This window comes from Aspergillus sydowii (genome assembly GCF_001890705.1).
Source record: "Aspergillus sydowii CBS 593.65 unplaced genomic scaffold ASPSYscaffold_6, whole genome shotgun sequence".
Lineage (NCBI taxonomy): Eukaryota > Fungi > Ascomycota > Eurotiomycetes > Eurotiales > Aspergillaceae > Aspergillus > Aspergillus sydowii.
In genome coordinates, this window is record NW_024467864.1 from 1208318 (window position 1) to 1220698 (window position 12381).

Sequence of the window (12381 nt, forward strand, 5' to 3'; positions counted from 1 at the left end):
ATCGGTTTGTAGCCAAGATAATCCAATCGTAGTAATGTTATGAAGCTTCCGGTGAGCAATCTGATCTGATCGGAAATCAATGAGCAGGGGTACGTGCAGAAGATGAACAGTTACATTGAAAACTGGATAATCGGATTGCGCGGGGATCGTTCGGCGTCGAAAGTACACACTGCTCCAATAGGAAGAGGTGCCTGCATGGCGGGCATCCGCTTCAGGATCGTTTATCCTTTCCCCGGGCCGTCTGATATCATAGATGATCAGCAATAGCGTTGAACGGACGAAGTGCAACCCTGACCATCCCTGCGAGTTAATTGAGATTGTTTTTGCGACGACTAGTGGATAAGAATGAGGAAAGCACTAGCCACGTTGCTGTCCTCAAAGGGCCCCTGATGGATGGTCTTCCGCGGCGGAAAGCGTAAGTCTCTGCGAAAATAGGATATCATTCATCGGATGGATCTCAACTTTGTTAGAGTGGTTCATTGCCAATCATTCGTGGTATGCAGGGATGTGGCGGGTAAGAGATAGGTTTAGGGCTGGGGCGCGGCTGCGGGAGCTCCATCCACACGAAAGGTGCGATCGAACTCAATGGAACTGGTGTCTGCGGTTGCATCCATATGGGGCTCCCAAGTCTGCAACGTCTGTGTGTCTGCAGATTTTGAGCGGGGAGATCGTCGCTTTTCTTGCGCATTGAAGGTGGAAAGAATTGTACTGATCATAATCGCTAGTGGGGATTAAACATCGACGACGAGAAAGCCATCGCGCACCCACGCTGGGTCAGCACATGGACAGAAAAGGCGACTTGCAGTTGAGGCGACGATGATGGCAATGAACTTCGCAACTACCAAACGAGCAGTCGAGACAAAGTTAATCGGCGGTTATTATCCAATTGAATCAACTTTTTTGCTTGAAACGAGATCTGCGAATCTCAGTGGGGTGGCGAGTTGCGCAAGGATAATTGCGCTTAAGCCCCAGGACAAAGTAGTCGCGCGAGTAGTATCTACGGCGTGGTTGACTGCTGCGTCCATGAAGCTATTCGAGATACTCACTTGTGTGGTGTTTCTCGCTAGGCGAGGCCCCCAACTCTCCACTCTGGTCTTTCCGGATCCCGCCGGTCCGTGGCGGCCTAGATGGATCATAAACGTATCTCAAGATGGCAAGTTGTCCATGCACCTGCTTAGCCTGTATAATGCCGCCTATATAGTTCGAGACGACATGTGGATTGTTCCATGGTTTGTCTTGAGACCCCCGCGTTACCCACAGCTTAGTCGGATGAGTTGGCACTCTCCGATCCATAGACGCGTAGGTCGGGTTCATGCCACCCATACCTTTATTGGGGATATTCGACATCTATTATCCGCTATCGAAAGTCAAGATGCTCCCGCTGCGAGAGCGATCATCACATTGGCGCAGAGAGATACGAAAACCCTATCCAAATCGAGAATTCCGTGCCATTAAAGTCGTGGTTTTTGAGCTAGAAAGCCCAGAATGTGTGTCATAATCCACTTCCAAGTTTCAGTAGGACCCTCTGCGGTAGCAAATGCACACTAAGAATAGTGTTTCCACATGCATGATCCAGGAGAGGCCCGGGCCGGGGTGTACAGCACCGCAGCGGACGTAATTGTGAGGTATTGAGCGTGGCGGGAGATCGAAAATATACCGGGTCCATAGCAGGTAGATGGAGGCATGATAGATTCAGTACACTAAGTCTATTTCTTTTTCTTTTCTTTTTTTTTTTTTCGTTGTCGGAAGAAAGTACGGCGATATCGCATTTGACGTGATGGTTCTGATGGTTCCATGGTAATTCGTAGATCTATGAAACTTTGTACGTCGTCAGTGTTTGGTTCAGGCGGGGTAAATATCAACTACGAGAAGCCAGTGTCGTAGGCAACGCACAGAGCATGGACGCTCTGCTCGGACAAAGGCATAATGGCTTTGAAGTTCAACAGCATTGTCGCATAACGTATGTTGAGGCTCTCTAAGCCACCGTTGAGTTACTCCGACCGTGCATGAATACTGGCGCCGCAAAACCTCGAGCCGTGTGCGTTCCACGCGATACTTGAGCTTCCGCGGACTTTTTCTTTTCGGCTTGAGCGCTGATTCACCATTCTGCTGGGAGCTTGAATAATCACGGAACCCATCGCTTAGGCCCCGGAACCCACGGTGTCGACAGGGTTCCCATCCCATGGGTCTGGTTCGGGGTTCGCCCGACCGTCGTCCTGGGAACTCTTGAGCTCCCCCCCAAGGGCCAGTGCGGCCACGAATGTGGGGGAGCGGGAGGAAACCTTGTAACAAAGGGACTTTGGGAAAGGGCGCCATGGGGGACTAATCTTAGCAGAAACTCTACTTCTTGTACACTGTGAGCAGTTGATGAAGTACCTGCTGTAAAGGGTAAGTACCTTTGGTAGGCGCGTCTGAGCGCAAGCAATTCCATGCCATCGGATCGCACATGCGGCGCTCAAGCGCGTCGTTCAGCGCGATCGGCCAATGAGGCGGTTGGAACTGCGAGGAACAATCTGGGATGACGACTTCGACGACAGTGCCGCGGGGCTGTGACAGTCCAGACCAGCAGCTTTGCGAGAATTGGCCTTTTGGCAGGCGGGCGTCAAGCCACTGGGGCCGGGGTCAATCAAAAATCAAGAATTGAGTGTGAAACGCTGGCGTTTGACAGGCTTGGAGATCGTATCCGGGGCGGACCGGACTCCCCGAGAAGCTGGCCCCAGCGATCAGAGCCGGACCTTGGCAGGGTGCTGCCGCCAGTAGGATTGATGGCTGGGAAAGCGATTTACCTGCTTTTGCCAGTTCAGGACTGGCTGGCCTCGTTTATTTCCGGTCTGGGAAATGGTCAAGAAAAGGTGACAGCGCGCCAAAGTACCAGGCCTTTTGCCATCGCGGGGTTGATTCCTTGCGAGGCTGCGACTTTCCCAACCTCGTTGACACGCGGACGCAATTGGTCGATTCCCATTTTTATTTGGGAGCTCAGGCACTTTCCAGTGCTCTTTGTCCAATCCCGCCCCTCCATGGGCGGTCCTTTCAAGAGTCCAAGCTCCTGTCATCTGTCATCTGGCAGTTTGGCAGTCGGGCGATGGACATCGTGTTTGGGGTGCTCAGATCTCACCCTCGTCGCGAAGCGGGAACCTGTTCTTGAAAGCGTGCCTCGAATCTTCCTTTTCTTTCTCTTTATCGGAGGAACCGGAGTCTGGCCCTGCGACGATGACGCAAACTCGTTCGCGATGGTTCCCAATTTTGTAGAAGCGCGGTTGCGCATAGATTATGCAAACCTGGGGCGATGGACTCCCCTAGCATGTTTGAAGGTAAAGCAAAACCGCCCCATCTTCCTCAGTCCTGTCAACATCTCGATCCATACATTACTCATGTCAAGAACCCATGATCACTATGAGCTTGTTAATCAGGGTCAAAATGCCCTGTTTCAGCCTTCAACACTCTCCTGATCTCCACCTGAGTGGGGAGAGGCTAACCGTTGTTGAAAATCCCCGTCTCCAGTCTCGCTACTTTCCGGCGTGCCAGTCGAGTTTGCGAGCTTCATCAAGAAACAATAAAATTCCAAACTGGATATCGTCAGCCACACGAAAAGAGTGTCCCGAAGGAGCTTGGGCTCCTGAGGGGATATTATCTTCTGTTGCCACCCCCTTGACAATAAGATCCTGCCCCTTGGACACCAATCTGGTGGTCGTCCGATGTGTCCGTTGCCCAACATTGAAAGCACTAAATTTTTAGACAAGCAGCTCGAGCAGGTCAGACCCAATGAGGGCCACGAACTACTCGATTCGGACATAGCGGTGCAAATAAAGGCCGATAGCGCCAGGGCTAGGTGGGCGCTAACTGGATGGTGACAAAAATAGGGTAAAAGTCAGCCCAAAGATTAAGTTGGCAGCTTGTTGATCATCGAGACCGTCAGCCTGTCAGGCTGTCAGGGCTTGCTTTTCCGTCCAATGATGACTGCCAGTTTAAATGGCAAGTCGTGTCATTTCCCCCTCCAACTCCAAGCTCTGAGACAGGCGCCCCTGGCTCATCTTCTTTCTCCAGTTCTTGCGCTTCACGTAATTTCAATTCTTTCTTTGCATCCCCACTAAGTCTCGGATCCGAACTAAGCGGAGATCAGGGGTGTGGGATTTCGCGTTGCGTATCCTCGTATACTAAATTCTCGGACTGTACTTTCAAGATGGACTCACCTGACGAAGAAACAGTTCGCCCGAGACGGTGTTGATGGCTCGGCGGCAAACGCGGATTGCCAACCGGCTGTCTCCAACTAAAGTTGATAGATAAGTCGTCGTTGAGTGCTCGAAAAGGAAGAAACTGCGAACGTTGATAATAGGGGAATTAACTGGAATAACGGCAATAAAAGTCGAAATGGTTATTGTGAGAGCGGTGAAATACTGTGTATTCCCTCTAGAGCAATTGAAGCCTGTGAAGTATATAGGCCTCTCGATTTCAGGAAGTATGGACTTCGTGCCTGTACGGTTAATTCCTCATGCGACGTTGGAGTATTGGAACATTGTAAAGATAGCAGTAGCGGGTAACATCCACGAGGCCGTACCGCAGCGAGGTTACGAGTCAGTTGGATCGAGGAGCAGCAAAGCAAATTACAGTGCACGTCATCGGTGTGACCGGGGAATTATTCATGTCAATCATCTATCAAGTGGGAAGCTGTCAAAAAACGGCGTTGCTTTAGATATGCAAGTCCACTCATTAACACCACCGAGGGTCTCCGAGATCTGACTTTCGCGTTTTTGGAAGGAGCCTGGAACTTCACGATCGTTTTAGATAGTCGATTTTGCAAGGGGTTGCGAATGTGTGATCATTTCGCTTGAAAGGGCGGTTTCGAGCTTCGTGATTGGGAAAGCAGACATCACACATCACACACCCTCCATTAGTCTGGTCCAGGATGGCATTGCAGTGACGAGAGAGGGTGAGGCGGTAATCGCCTGGAACATCAGTTTGAGAACGGCCAAGCCACTGGGGGGATAATTCTAGGCAGCCTTTCTCTATTTTTCGGATTATCCGGCGCTTAATGACAAATTTGAGATTGAGCTACGAATCCAAACGCGGACAAACCGTATCGTGTCACGTTTATCAGGATTGTCAGACGATCATCCTCATCATCTGAGAGTCTGCCACTGCGGCGTCCGTCGAAGGGATTGGAGTGTTTCAGGAATAGTTATCCGCTTCCTGCCACCGTAGCTTATCTCGATAACCAAATGCTAGGGCTGTTGAGTCAGGAAAATAACGAAAGGCAACGGGTGCCTTCTGCTTGTGGATCCTATGGTGTCCAGATAAGCTGAAGAAATGGTCTGCATGGATGGGCACTTGGAATCCTTTTGTCCAAATGAGGCCGATCCGTGCTCAGGTCCTCCCTAAAACGGGAGGAGGGGTTAATCGCGTGAGCCAACTATATCCCAAGACTTCCACAAGACTTGTACGTAGTCGGCATGTCGAGGAAAGATGTTGGGAAGATTCGAACCGCCTCGTCTCGAATGCGTGTTGGTTGTTGGATGTTTGTTGTGGGCTGGGATTGTTCGACCGTGTGTGCGGGGCACCCGTTGTCCTCTCAGCAGTCAGAACTCAGCAGGAACAGCGAGCTACCGCTTGGGCTGCGATTTCCACAACAAAGTTCCACATGATGGGATCGCGGGCGGTTGAATCTCGGGCTGCGTGAGAGAACTTCGAGAAGCAAGATTGAATGTCGGCAGCATCTGACTTTTGCGGGCGTTTCCCAAGGGACAGGAAACTATATGTAGATGAGAGGTTAGCGTATCAACAAAGTTTCGCTTCGGCGGATATCAGTGATTTGGGCTTCAGATCCGTGTAACTTAAAGCTCCATAATCCTGGACAAGGGGTCAATTTCATGATTGCGTTGAACCGAGACGCTGGAATGATCGCCAGCTGGCGTTTGGTGAGGATTGAATCTTCGCTTGGCGGGGCAAGAAAGCACAGAGACCACCCGTACTGTCTCTTTGACTCATATTGTTCTCACGAATCATGCCTCGTTTTCTCCCGCTCCCGTCGATTCAATGCGAATAATACGCTCTCGCCTGCCCACGCGTCCACAGTCTGGTTATTCCTTGATAACTTGTTCCGAACAGAGGGCTGCTTCATTCAAAACTGCAAACAGCCCTCGTACGACTGCACCGGAGGACAGTTCGAAAACTACTTAGCGAGATGACGCCAGGAACTGTCACTGTTCCCGATCCGGGTATCCTCCGAGGCTGACCCCGTACCTATGACAGAATGTCAAAAGGCTTGATCCAATCCCCCTCCCTTGTCCTCGTTAACACGAAGTATGATATAATGATTTTCATCTCGCTCATCCTCCCCTCGCACTCCTGACCGAATTCGCATAATGCTCTTCGTACCTCCGTGATGGGTCTTGGCCCTCGAAGCCCGGCCATCTTTTTTAGTGAGGCGCTCTCGGGGATCGCCTTCCACGGCGCACGGATTGTTCCCAGACTGCTGGTAACTTTTCGAAGGGCCAAACTTTCCCAGCAGAGAGTATATTAAAACCCGATAAACCAAACCGATGTCTTTATCTGGCCAGTCTATAATGCCGTCGCAAGATTCTGATAAGACCTGCGGTGATGTCGGCCCTCGCTGCCTCTGTTCAATGCGGATCAGTTTCTGATGGTGGCGGTGGCTCGCCATTGACACGGAGAGACCGTTCTCAAATGTGCTACGAAAGGCATGCAGCACTTGGCGTGTCTCATAGACGCACTAATTTCCTTCTATCTGTATCCAAATTTGAAGCCGATCCCACATCGGGGTCCACGAGAACCTTTTCGATCTTCAGTTCCTCAGTACGTAGTTGAACGCGAATCATGGCCCCAAAACACCATTAAGTTCTGAAGGGAGACCTTTTGTGCGACTACGTTTGAGCTTTGGTCTCGATCGGACCCTCGAGTCCTCGAGACTCGAGAGAAGGTTCAGTGGGAAACTGTGGGACAGCCTGAAGAAACGCGGGCCTGTGCGTGATCGAGTCGCTCTTCTCTCCTACAGGTCGTACGAAATGCAAGCCATCCGAGACGCCGATTTGGGGTCGGACCCTCCTGGCCACTCATACTGAGGGCAGAAGTACGACTGTTGGTCCCTCGTCCCAAGTTGCGACAGGTTTGGCGCGCGACAATAAAAAGCCAAGGAGAAAAAGGGTACGATGCGGTGGTATCACCATCTGCACCCACAGAAACGACAGTGAGACGAGACTACGTCGGGAGAAGTGCAACCTGCTGCAACAGAAAATCGCCGGCCAGGAACCATCTACGATTGTCCCCAAGACCAGGGTACACTAAATCCTCCCGGATGTCGCAAGTTGTGGCCGCGGAGACTCTGTTCGTAAAATTAATTAAAACGATCAAAGAACAGACAAAGAGGGATTATTAGCCAGGGCTGACTCGCTGACCGGCACTGACTGCTATGATGGGAGGCCGCAGCGCCAGTGGAGGGGGTCCGACTCCTGGGTTGGACCGGCACCGCAAAAGAGCAAACGAAATAAGAATAATAATGATCCTCCCGAGTGCAAATCAAGAGCGTTGAGCAGGCAAAGCAGGCCCATGCCGCGATGTCAAATGATCGAGCCTTGCCAATCGCGGTAAGAGCAAAAGTCCCGAACGCGATGGAATTGGCCCCGGGAAGACCATCCCTGGAGGCTGCTGGACCTGCTCGAGTGTATCCTCAAGCGAAAGGCTGTTAGATCGTCTTCCGTAGCTCCAGTGCAGTGCCCCAGTGCTCCACTGCCAACTAGTGACCCGACTAACCCTCCCTATACTAGCTCCCCTAGGAAGTGCTTTTGTCAGGCAGAAAAGACTGCCGAAACTGTCGTTATTTGAAATCTATCACTTTGCGACGCAGCCAACATCGATTAGGGATTATCCTTTTGTTGCACGCCCCAGCCGCTAAGCAGGAAATACTCACTTTCCAGGCTGCGGGTGTGGCAGGTCGCAGCCCCAACCCTGGAACTGTCCACAGTCGAGACGCCACGGTGCCTCTGGACGGGCCGAACATCTCTAGATATCTGGCTGGGGGTCGCGGTCAGTGCTACTGAAGACCAGAAACTGGAGAGCCTGGGGAAATCGGACAGGCTCGATTGCAGGCGATTGGGCGCGGAGGAGATGATGGTGTGGTCAGCGAGGGCGTCGATCTACAAATCGCAGTCCAAGTCGGCGATGGAGGCCAGAGTGCAAAAAGCAAAAACTAGTGCGAGAAAAAGACCTGCTCGATTTCCCAGAAATCGTCCTTTTTTTATTTTTATTTTATTTATTTTATTTTCTGGCCCCAAAATCATTATTTATTATATTTTTAAACCCGAAAGGGTAATTCCAAATTTCCACCCGGCTGCATGGCTTTACTGCAGACATGCATTGTACCGGTGCCTTTAGCTGTGTTTCGGCTTTGACCATGAAGTGCGCCCAAGGATCATCCATGTTGCTGGAACCCCCGATTGGGGATGGGTTCGATTATTTTCAGAGACAGAGAGAGCAATCGTCGTGAGAGGGGAAGAAGTGCAGAGTGGGTTTTTTCGGTGGTTCTTTTGCAATCTCGATGGACTGCATACATGTACTCGGCCATATCTCGCAGACTGAAAAGCCATCTTTCTCCCCCCCAGTCGACGGCCCAGTCCAGTCCTTTTGCTTTCCAGCACTGCTTCACTTCGATCTTTATAAGGTCCTCAGTCTCCCTCATTGGTTTCTTCTTTGCAGTTATCTTCACTCTCCTCCGCCACTCCGCAGTAAGGAGTCCATGACATCAACATAATCACCGCAAGCACAGATAGTGTACTGTATACTGTATGCTGTCGAGTGCATTGCTCGTGTTACCTTTGCCGTTTATCTCCATTCGTTCTCCGTCAACAAAGGGAAAATATCCCTCCACTTCCAACCCCATTGCATCCCAAACGCAAACCGGTTTGTGATACCAGGGTAGACACTGCGTTTCCTGCGGCTCTCCTCACTATCACCCCGCAGCTCGACCCTGTGTCCATCTGCCATCCCGGGCACATCCTTCACCATCTGGTAAGCAGCCGGTCCTTCGTCATGTTTTATCATTTTCGATTCTGGATGATCTTCCCCTCCGTTTGGTTGAGGGTTGGCGGAGAACGCTTGTTGTTTACACTTGCGGGAGACCGCACTGCCCGTTGGGAGTCGCCAGCCTAGAATGGCGTTCGACTGTTGATACCCGTCATGTCTTCGCTTTCCGATCCCACCCCCCTCACCAACCGCTTACCTTTGGTGATGCACTTTACACGCTCTTCCGAAGGCTAAAGCGGTTGCTAACTTGGAGTTTCTTTGCTAGTTTGGTATCGCTGCAGCACATAGTCAAACAATCTCTCCCGGTTAGGTCGATTGACGACGTGGATTCGCCCCAAAGTACGCTCTTCACCTCTTGGAAAGGACTACAAATTCGTCGGCTTGCCCACCACACTCGCTACCTACTCGACTTCATCAAAACCCACATGCTTGACTCTTTGCACTATCACTCTCTTGATCTGTGACATTTTTGACCACGGATTACATATCATTCTTCTGTCCTACATATTCTGAGTAACCCGATACCTTCCTAAGGCCTTTGATTTATTGACGACACCATGGTTGTCAATACACCTGTTTCTTCAGGGCCGGGACTCAAACGGTCCTTGTCGTCTATGCAAGATGGCTGCGTTGGCTGGGAAAGTGCTTCGGTGAGTAACGAGTACTGGGACCACCGAATCATGAGACTAACCTGGCTTGAAACAGCCCATGGGAGCTCCCCTGCGGCCCCCCTTCAACCTTCCTTTCGCTCACTATGCCTTGATCTACTATGATAACATGGGCAAGATCAAGGTCTCCGAGTCACCGTCCATCCAAGAGCAGCACTGCTCCGTCTTCACGCCCGATGTCCGTGAAAAGTTCCTTGAGATAATCGGCCCCAAGATAGGATACAACAAGCCACTGATACGTCGTATGTGCTGTGAAGATATCAGTCTCTCATACCTAGTCACTTTGGCTTATGAACCTTAGGTCTCTCGCCGGCTCAATATCATTATCCTCATGATACGGCGGCATACCACCGTCACGGAAAACGCCGCAAGGCCTCCGTCCATGACCCTAACCTTGGAATGTCTTTTAGCGAACACTTCCCCGAGCCTAACCCGCAGATCCCTTCTCCCACCACCAACAACATGGTAGCTCTCGCAATTGGTCACACCGAAAAGGTCCTAGAGTACTACGAAACGGCCCTTAAACACTTTCAGCAAATAAACTGTCGTCTCATTGCCAAGGCGTTCATCAAATTCATCGAGCCACGCAAGCAAGTTAAGCACCCTTACAACGGTGGCAGGCCGAGAGCAGGCGCTCCGCCGGGCGAGAAGGGGGACCCAGAAAAGACGAAGCCGGAGTGGTGGCCCGCTGGGGTTCAGCACAAGGAGCCCGATCACCTGAAGAAAGACCGTAAGTGTTAACCTTACTTGTTCTGGCTGTGTCAAGATCCTCATTCCACATCATCACAGAACGACTTCGTCTCTTGATCCACATCCTGCGCAAGCTGGGCAGGTTTAATATCACCTCAGAAAAGCTGCAGGAAGTCGCACAAGACTCAAAAAGACAGCTTCGCCCTGAAGAAAGTATGGAGGATAAGATGGAGATCCTGAACGAGATTTTCAAGGTCAGGCGACTAGAAGAGCGATTCGAACGGGGAGAAGTTGGTACGTATTTTGATCACCCATGGTCATTGATGCGGAACTAACCGAAGCTTACAGACGCGGATACCATGGTATACATTCGCAACCGTGATGCACCGACCAAGGACATTAAGGACAATGAGTCGGTGGTGAGCGACACAGAGCAGAAGATTGAGCCCGAGGACTTCGAGGACGAGGAGGACCCATTAAACTCATCATCAGAGCATTTGCCTTCGTTCCCTGCGGTCGACCCTCTAGCCTTGCAGACACGCTCTTTCAGTATGAGCAATGACCGAAGCCAAACATTCCCGATGAACGACAGTTTGAACTTCGGTGACCCATCAAGGCAAACCCGCCCGTATTTTACGACATCGGCCGAGTATGCCGATGACTACCAGTCACACCCTATGCTGAGAACTGCAACATCTGGTCTGGTCAGCCCGAATGAGCCTCCTGGTGCATTCGATTATCTATCCCAGGCACCCTTTACTGCTCCCGCTCCGGTAGAGCACTCTCGCCCTCTGACGATGCCAATGCAGCAAGCAAGTCACTTCGATGCTTGGAACTCACCATTCCGGCCCAATCTCTACAACCCGATGGAATACGCGCCCTCTCAGACGCTGGCCCAGAACCCAATACACTACCCGCTGCCGATGAACTCTTCTCCCACCCACGGCCTGCCTCACGATTTGGGCCGTGAAAGACACATAGACCTTTTAGGAGGGAGGTCGTCACTCACCAAGTCTTTCTAAGAGCTGGGTTCGACCCTCACTCACGTTACCTTATCGCCGCTTCGTTATGATGGCTGTATTTCATTCGAACAAATTGGCCCATCTAAACGACTTTCTTTTCTGAATGACTTCATGAATCATGTGAACGAATCCCATATTTCTGGTTCTTGCTGCTTTGGTTCCTCTTTTCAACACTGCGGCCTATCACTGGGAGTTTGCCCATACTCTTTACGAACCGACAGATGCATATATGCACCTTCCTGCCTACCCTTGGACATTTATGACTTTTTTCTTCTGGGTAAATACGTTTGATTATTGCTTACTTATTTATATCCACTGTTTTGGATTTCCTTTTCCTTTTTCACATTCAAATATTCGTCTTATTCACATACGAAACAAAAGTCGCTGGGGTTGACGGCGCTTTGGGTTGGAATGTTATACAGGACGATGTTGCCGCTGCCGTTGGTTTTGGGAATTAATTTTGAGCTTTGGTCGATATACATTTGAAGCGAGGGCGCTTGTGGCGAAGTTGAATAGCATTGATCTCGTCGAGAGCGAGAACGAAAAACATCTTTTTGAGGGCTTCGAACAGGTGGTGTATATAATGTAGTGTCGGTACATAGTTAAACCTGAAGACGATTTGAATAAAAAATAAACCCCCTTACCAACAATAGACCACGCATTATGAACTTGATGAATTCTTCACATCACTTAAGCAATACAACAGTGAATCCACTTTTCCCCTTGCGAATCACTATGCTGCTTTTGAATATGTTGATTCGAGCGGCTAATATCTAGACGCGCGCCAAGAGCGCTTGAGCCACCATCTTTGACGGAGTCACGATCCCCAGAGATTCGCGGGAGCGCCTCAGGACAAAGAGAGTCCAGATCTCTTTCAACTCCCCTCAGCTGTTCATTCTTCCCCGAGATCTTCTCCCACCCTCTCGCCTCTATTCGGGTCCTTCGAAGTCGCCAATCGCGCGTGTCAA

At 50.7% G+C, this 12381-nt stretch overlaps 4 protein-coding genes across 4 annotated transcripts; 3 read left to right on the forward strand and 1 right to left on the reverse strand.

The window, feature by feature from the left end:
• Positions 1 to 1573: 1573 nt before the first annotated feature.
• On the reverse strand, positions 1574 to 2565 carry ASPSYDRAFT_1042013 (uncharacterized protein). The gene is made up of 3 exons (XM_040839791.1): positions 2397 to 2565; positions 1894 to 2346; positions 1574 to 1818 (listed from the first exon to the last, which is right to left on the reverse strand). Exons 2-3 carry the CDS (start codon positions 2314 to 2316, stop codon positions 1693 to 1695), a joined length of 549 nt encoding a protein of 182 aa, XP_040702048.1. The 5' UTR covers positions 2317 to 2346; positions 2397 to 2565; the 3' UTR covers positions 1574 to 1692.
• A 62-nt stretch (positions 2566 to 2627) lies between these two features.
• ASPSYDRAFT_1042863 (uncharacterized protein) lies at positions 2628 to 4052 on the forward strand. Its single transcript, XM_040839792.1, has 2 exons — positions 2628 to 3311; positions 3502 to 4052. Exons 1-2 carry the CDS (start codon positions 2766 to 2768, stop codon positions 3733 to 3735), a joined length of 780 nt encoding a protein of 259 aa, XP_040702049.1. The 5' UTR covers positions 2628 to 2765; the 3' UTR covers positions 3736 to 4052.
• Positions 4053 to 6594: 2542 nt separating this feature from the next.
• On the forward strand, positions 6595 to 7299 carry ASPSYDRAFT_32302 (uncharacterized protein; the record flags this gene model as incomplete). The annotated part of the gene is made up of 3 exons (XM_040844959.1): positions 6595 to 6810; positions 6890 to 6977; positions 7010 to 7299. 3 exons carry the CDS (start codon positions 6595 to 6597, stop codon positions 7297 to 7299), a joined length of 594 nt encoding a protein of 197 aa, XP_040702050.1.
• A 2291-nt stretch (positions 7300 to 9590) lies between these two features.
• ASPSYDRAFT_32303 (uncharacterized protein) lies at positions 9591 to 11413 on the forward strand (the record flags this gene model as incomplete). Its single annotated transcript, XM_040844960.1, has 5 exons — positions 9591 to 9683; positions 9739 to 9943; positions 10003 to 10431; positions 10491 to 10685; positions 10740 to 11413. The coding sequence occupies 5 exons, from the start codon at positions 9591 to 9593 to the stop codon at positions 11411 to 11413; spliced, it is 1596 nt and encodes a 531-aa protein (XP_040702051.1).
• Between the last annotated feature and the right edge of the window lie 968 nt (positions 11414 to 12381).

Excerpts from the sequence above, each read along its gene's own strand:
- ASPSYDRAFT_1042013 (XM_040839791.1), bottom strand. The coding sequence starts at position 2,316 with ATGGCGCCCTTTCCCAAAGTCCCTTTGTTACAAGGTTTCCTCCCGCTC. Across the intron at positions 1,819-1,893 it reads GAGCAGAGCGTCCATGCTCT|TTTCATAGATCTACGAATTA; the intron begins GTGCGTTGCCTA and ends CGACGTACAAAG.
- ASPSYDRAFT_1042863 (XM_040839792.1), top strand. The coding sequence starts at position 2,766 with ATGGCTGGGAAAGCGATTTACCTGCTTTTGCCAGTTCAGGACTGGCTG. Across the intron at positions 3,312-3,501 it reads CTCCCCTAGCATGTTTGAAG|TCTCGCTACTTTCCGGCGTG; the intron begins GTAAAGCAAAAC and ends CCCCGTCTCCAG.